The sequence below is a fragment of the Euprymna scolopes genome, chromosome 31 (genome assembly GCF_053919585.1).
Source record: "Euprymna scolopes isolate OS-2025 chromosome 31, ASM5391958v1, whole genome shotgun sequence".
In the NCBI taxonomy this organism is placed as follows: domain Eukaryota; kingdom Metazoa; phylum Mollusca; class Cephalopoda; order Sepiida; family Sepiolidae; genus Euprymna; species Euprymna scolopes.
In genome coordinates this window covers 54116306-54123670 of record NC_136512.1, presented here as the reverse complement: position 1 = coordinate 54123670, position 7365 = coordinate 54116306, and the positions used below count along the sequence as shown (strand labels likewise).

The 7365-nt window shown below is 30.7% G+C and overlaps 1 protein-coding gene across 3 annotated transcripts in view; it reads right to left on the bottom strand.

Annotated features, from left to right (window-relative positions):
- Window positions 1–7365, bottom strand: part of LOC145255747 (uncharacterized) — a 212731-nt gene that overhangs the window by 66193 nt on the left and 139173 nt on the right. For all 3 annotated transcript variants that reach the window (XM_080114390.1, XM_080114392.1, XM_080114391.1), the window contains exons 7-10: window positions 5652–5691; window positions 3751–3803; window positions 1741–1854; window positions 25–146 (exon numbers count right to left, since the gene is read on the bottom strand). In XM_080114390.1, the coding sequence (XP_079970516.1) occupies window positions 25–146; window positions 1741–1854; window positions 3751–3803; window positions 5652–5691 (329 nt within the window). The remainder of the gene's footprint in view (window positions 1–24; window positions 147–1740; window positions 1855–3750; window positions 3804–5651; window positions 5692–7365) is intronic.

Sequence of the window (7365 nt, the reverse complement as noted above, 5' to 3'; positions counted from 1 at the left end):
GCGAGACTAGAAAGATGATCTTACCAAAATTTCTCCTTTGTGCATACTAAAACATGATTGAAGAGGAAAAAACAGCGTAGTTTTCTCATGTTGCCAACCAATTCTACTAAATAATCTGATTTTAGTAAATAGTGTTCATTTTCAACCTATACAAAAAGAGAGAAAAACAAACAAAAACAGTTCTTTAAAAGATATACTGATTTGAAATTCTTTAGAGCAAAACGCACAAAAATCTTTTAAAAGTAATTCTTTTGTACAATGATGATCACATTAACAAAATGTTTCAACACTCAACAAATCTACAATATAAAAAGTAAAGTCAGCCTCTTTCTTGATTTTTGTCACTGATAGTTTTCTTCCTACAAAATCAATATTTGATTTTGGTAAGTGAGTGGTGGATCATTGCAGTATGTTGTTAAGAAGAATAAAATGTAATTTGATTTAATCCCTTCCAGAAAATATATTGACAGAGTCAGAATTATTTTCATAGCTAACCTTGTAAACCCTTCCTTTTCTATTGGACTCTTGAAGTGTTTACTTTTGGGCTAGTCTGTTTAGAGTCAAGAAGTTTGAATACTAATGGTGGTTTTTTTTTTCAGACTTGGTTTGTCTTCTACCTTCATCTAACTTGTTCTAATTATAATTAGCTCCTTACATCAAGCGATGTCTATAAAAAATAAAGATAAAAATAAAAATGGATCTTAAAAACAAAGGGACATAACTCCAGATTGAGGCAATTTTTATTTTTGTTCCAAGCAAAAGTGCTCCTTTTTTTTTTAGGAAGCTGGACACCCACTCCACATTAAACATTGACCTTAAGTCTAACACTGTCCTTGTGGGAAGACAAGTAAATAGGAACTCTTTATATCTTATCTTTTCAGACAACTGGAAAATGTAGACAGCAGTTGGAATAAAACAAAAGTTAACTTAGTGTTTAATAACTTTTTCAATTGTTAAACCATCTTAATGAACCATTGAGTATCTGGGTGTATGAATTTTTAATTGAATTTGTTCCATAGTATCGTTTTCATTTATAGATTTTGATAACCGTCACGTGGTTCCTCCTATAAGTACCTTATTTTAGAAAGATAATCTTTGGTTTATGTCATCCAATGTTAGCTACGAGGTAAATGGCTGCGAAACAATTTATGATAACAGTTTCTCAGGTGATACCATTCTTTTTGGCCAACTGAGGTTGCCAGGTGATTACATACCACCTAAAAATAATAATGAAACATTTTATATTTAAAAAGGAAGTCACTGTTTGCTTTTTGTTATCTCCTTTGAGATAGTGTACATTTTGGAAAACAAGAGTTATGTCACTTGCATTCCAGCCAGCCGATATTTGTGATTAAACATATTGCACGACAATTTATAACTAATTATATCCTAATCATAAAATAATTCTTTTTTAGTTTTAAATATATAATAAATATTATTTGTTGATCTATACAGAAAAGTTTTTGTTTAATTCATTCTTAATATTTGTGCCTTACAACTGACAAATATCATCACATCATTCAGATATCATGGACAAGGAACGTTTTTGATTTGTTTATTTCTTTCAAAAATGATCCTTTGTTATTTGCATCTTTACATGAAATCCATCCGCAGACAATCCATGTTTAAAATCTGCATTGTGCCAAATAGCATTACACACAAACAAATTAATTCAATACTTGAAACGGTTTTGGATCAAAGGACATCCCTCCGTATAATTCATTTGACCTTTATACTCACCTTATCTTCATCACTTTTATTTGTGATGGCTGTCAAATTGTGTTGAGTAATTCGCCAAGTACTTTCAATCATCGTATAATCAGGATGATTTTTAGGAGTATAATGCAAAATTTCCTAAAATATAAAAATATAATGAAAAATATTAATTCTTTTTGGATGGTGAATGCTACTGAGGTTATTCAGAAGTTTTGTTACCTTGGTGATAGCATTAGAAAACATGGTGGAGCAGGTACTAGTTTGAGTACAAGAGTTAGGAATGGATTGTGTAAGTTCAAGAAAGGCCTGTCATAACTAACCAGCAAAACTTTACTATTATCGATCAAGAAAAGAGTCTATTGGGCATGTGCATGCAGTATAATGATGCATGAAAGTGAAACCTAGTGAGTGAGGGCTGAGGACATGCGTTGCATGGAGAGAAATGATATGGGAATGACATAATGGGTGTGTAATAGGAGTTTTAAAGACATTATGGTACAGCCACATTGAAAGAATGGATGAGAGTTTTTTGGTTATTAGATTTAGAGCAATTGAGGTAGTACAGCCAGTTGTTCAGGGAAGACCAAGAAAAATATGAGAGGAAATGATAAGGATGGATTTGAGAGCACAAGAGATAAATAAATGGCTAGAGATACTCAAGTTTAGAAGTCAATTTCTAAAAGCTGTTTAACACATGCCAGCATGTAAAATAGATGTTAAACTGAACATGATGAAACATTATATAACAGCGATACAAAAACAAGAGATGAATCTATTTTCATGGTGTAATATCTGTTGTGTCGTTGAGTAGAATTCCTTTTTGACTGAAACATTTTTTTTACTTTTATCTTATTCTTGAGTGCCCCTTTTTAGCAATTAGCCACATGCAAACGACCTCATACATAACTTTGGTCTTATGAGGAAGCAAAGAGTAACAGTATTACAAAGATTAACCCACCCCACGTAGCCCCTTTGATTATAAGAGGATGTGTGCTCAATACGAATGAATTAAAATCAACTCGTTACTAGAAAATTAAAACTATAAAATTACAACTATATTACATTTACTGTTAAAACATTACGTTTATCTTTCTCTCATCCTTTTTTCTATTATCATGTATCTCTAATTGCTAGACATTTGACATTTTATTAAAAAAAAAAAAGCAAAAGAAAACGTTTTTTTTAAATTGAGAACAATCTTGAATTCTTTCCCTTCAATTATAAAATAATTTATGCTAATAGAGTTGCTTCCCTTGTAATTTTATTTCAACTCATGATCAATCAAGGTTAAAGTTTAGAAGCTTCCTTGTTCACGTTTACTTCTGTTATAACTAAAAGCAGATAATAATTTGGATGCAAAGTTTTTATTATTAAAGAAATATGGCAATAAATTTCATTTCTCTTGTTTAGATTGTAATACAAAGCTAAAAAATAATCAAATTGCCCCAGTCAATGTAGTTTCAAAAATACTTATAAATCTATATCAATAAAACAGTAGATGTATGTGTGTCTGTCTTTGTGTAAATATTAAACCAATAAACTCTTAAACTACTGGTCAAATAACACTGAAATTAACAGAAAATAGTAATCGTACACCAAGGATGGTTTATAACAAGTAAAATATTTGAATGAATGAATAATGCATACGAATGTTAATTTCAACTTGCCGACATATTTGTATTTGTTTGCGGATGTGTAAAACTAATCCTAGTTAAAAGTGGTTTAATTTTAAAACTTTCTTATCTGTCTGTTAGATTATCTCAAATGATAGAGAATGTGACAGGAGTACTGAATGTTTTGGTTTCGATTCTAGCTGATGGCACCCAAGTTATTTGTTTTGTTTTTTTTACTTTTGAAATCAGTATTATATATTAGATACAATATAATATTCAATAGAGTATGAATTAAAATATATTTAAGCATATTTTATGACCAGTTAGTCTTTCAATAAAATCATTTACTTATAACAATTATTAAGAAAATTATTCAAAAGAAATTTTTAACTAAAAAATATTTAAAAAAAAACAACTATACCTGAATGGATGCTGTATTAAATTGTAGTTGACTGATGGGTTTATGAAGTAGAACTGAAAAATAAAATCCAGTAACAATAAAAGATGATATTGTAAAATTCAAATACAAAAAATTAGATTAATCACTAACCACATTTATTTTTAAACATGTGATAGGTGATAACGTACGTACAGACATGAAATACCTTAATGTATTATATAGATGGCCAGTAAATTCCACCACTGACATTGATCACAAAAACTAAATAAAAAACCTAAAAAACAAAAACATTTCTATTTTTAACTTGCATGTTTGTTTACAGCTTTTGTTTTTAGCATTCAAATTACCAATTCAGCTGTTTAAAATTAAATTTTTTTATAAAAACTGTACTTTTTGGAGTCACTGACCCTAAAATTCACTAAATTAGACATTTCATCATCACTATATATATAAATATATATAGTATAATCATGTTGATACCCTGGTTCCCATTAGATCACCAAAATTAAGCAACGTTGAGCCTAATTGGTACTAAAATGGTGACCATTTGGGAATTCCAGGTTCTGTATGTGCTCTCTGCTTATCTTGGCATTGTTTCCAGTCGTCCTGGACTCCTCCTTACCAATGAACTTCAGCAGTGACAGTTCAGGAGAGGTGTGGTTGGGAAATTGTGCAACCCTTGCCTCACAATTACACACACAACTTCCCTTACAGGGGGTATCCATTGTCTTTTGAGGCTGAACGGAGACATTTTATGAATGTAAAATGAATAAAAACTAAACACTTTTACTAATCTAAAAATAGATGAAACTCAACATGTCTGAGGTTTGTAATGAATTGCCAAGGTTGAAATTATGTTTTCAGTCAAGTTTGTTTGTGCACAACCTAACGTCCATATTTTCTTGACCAATCTTCAAACTTGTTCCAATATTGGCATGGTCTAACTTAAAACTGATTTAATTGGAGGATATCTATGCCTCTTATTTTGCACACTGTTCAGATTTAATCTTCCTTCAAGGTCATCAAATCTAAAACTGTATTTAAAATTCACATCAAATGTATCATTATGATGTTATATGTGCTCAGCTCTCACTGGTCAGATTTCACTTCCATATATTTCATCACACAGTATACACATGCCTGGTAGAGTTTTCTCTCAGTTGACAGTAGTAACACTGCAAGTTAGTAATGGCCAAAGTTCTCTGGACTTCTTTTATCCAATCCCAACTCTTGCAATCAGTCTTGTACAAGGTCTTCCCTATCCTTCAATGGTATCGCCAAGGTAACTAAACTTTTAGACAACCTCAATAGCTTTGCCATTCAAATAAGGATCTTCAAGCTCCAACTCCTGTCCCATCACCATAATATTGCATCCCTTGTTTTACAAGTACTTCAATGGAATGTGTCTCAATGCATTTGCGGCATTAGTATGCCTGTAAATACCTCCGGCAAACTTGACAAAATCAGCAAAATCACGCCCCTTCACTTTGGACATCCCTAGATACCGGATACTTCTCTCCTTGAACTGCTAGCTTTTGAAATTCTTTCCTTGAAATGTGAACAGACATCTTGCTCATTTCATACCACTTAGGTATGGTTCCTAATTCACGATATGTTTCAGTAGCAATGTGTCTCAGTAAAGTAAAAAAAAAAATAGTACTTTAATCCATCTTCATTGTCTTACATTTATTGCACACAAACTGGTTATCATCTAATTGTATTTGATAAAATCAAAATTATCATTTCATGCTTTTCCATTTTGTATAGATTCAGTTGTTGTAGCTTCAAATTGATAAAAACCTTTATCAAAATAACCTTCTCAAATAAATCAAATCATTGGTTATAAATTATTTTTGTTAGGAGAGTTTTGGTTTTGATGCAAAAAAGAAAAAAAAAATCGAAAACAATTTTTTAAAACTTACCAGAAAGACTACTTTGCATCTCTTTATTAAAACTTGCCTCCTGAAAAATGTTGTATAAAATAATTGGTGAACATTTTTTTTAATGCAATTATATGTTATTTTATCCTGAAAGAAAGTTTAATTTTTTACACAAGAAAAAATAGGAATTGTACTCAAAGAAAAAAAAAAACTCTGAAAGATGAAATAGAACAACAATTTTCAAAGAAATAAAACAACTTTTAATTGAACAATTTTACAAGTAAGAAAGAATAATATGAAAACAGTAAAAAGTAAATATAGAGAACTTATCCTAAGATAGGTAACATTTAGTCCATGAATGGAACAATTTTGCACCACTTTTATGCCTTCTTACAAACGCTAAAATCAATATTAACTTTATGTCTAGAATCTTTATACTTTTGGTTAAAATACACTACATTATTTCGAAGAGTTTTATACCCTTTAAAATACTCTAAAGGAACTTTAACTTGGGGAATATTTATTAATTGATGTCTAATACTTATCTTTAACATTTCACGAAAATCAGACGCATCCAAATTTTCATTTGAAAATGAAGGGTCTTTGCATGAAACTAAATTAAAGTAAATGTAGCTTACATTTGGTCCCCTTATGCTTTATAATGACATAGTTTAGGAGTGACTCCTATACATACAAATAATATAACTTTATATATAAGTATATATATATATATATATATATATATATATATATATATATATATATATATATATATATAGAATGAGGGTTTGTGAATGTGCATCTAAAAAACTTATGTGAAAAAAGGTGCAGATGCTTCCAGTCTCTTGCAGTTGCTGGAAAAGGTTTTGCTGTAGAAAATTGTCTGCAGTTTGAATCGTAGTGCAATCTATGCGCACATACCTTTTGATTAAATATGCATTTACTCAAATCATACACATGCACACACATTTGGTAACGCACCAGTGACCTGCCTTTGTCGTAATCCCTGTTACAGCCGACAGGTGGCATTGTTTATTTCCAGTTACACTCTCTATCTCTCTCTCTCTTTTCATTCGAACTGTACATGTGAACACATGTCCTTTTTCCATGCACTTTGACAAACGTGTTCTATTTTTCCAAGGTAGGAATGAATACTCGTGCATAGCTTAACAAACTCAAGTCTAACGTAAATAAGTTCTTGATGAGCCGTTCCATATAAGTTATCAAATTTAACAAATTTTCATTACTAATGATTATTATATTGTCCAGTTTCTACTGTACACTCTTTAACCCTTATCCTTGAGTGGCCTCTTGGCCTTGATAATGTGTTTATGCCTATGAAAAAAAAAAAAAAAAAAAAAAAAGAAAAAGTCCAATGTGAACAAGTTCTAATTGAATCGTCCCCCTAAGTAATCCAAGTTACAAAATTCCCACTGTTTACTATGCTAAAATCACAATGACTAATGTATACCTATTAACCCTTATCCTTGAGTGGCCTCTGGGCCTTGATAAGTGGTGACATCCATGTAAAAAAAAAAAAAAGAAAAAACTCTCACATACATAAGGAACTCTCATATACACTCACACACAATGAAAAATATGTGCAACGAACACTTTTCTACATGCATGCTAGTTACATCTGCACAAACACTCTGTATTGTTCATAAACTTTCCATATGAATAAATATTCCTTGTACAGATGTAAATGTGTAATCTTGCTTTAGCATGCTTCATTTAACTGTTTACTTAAATGTAC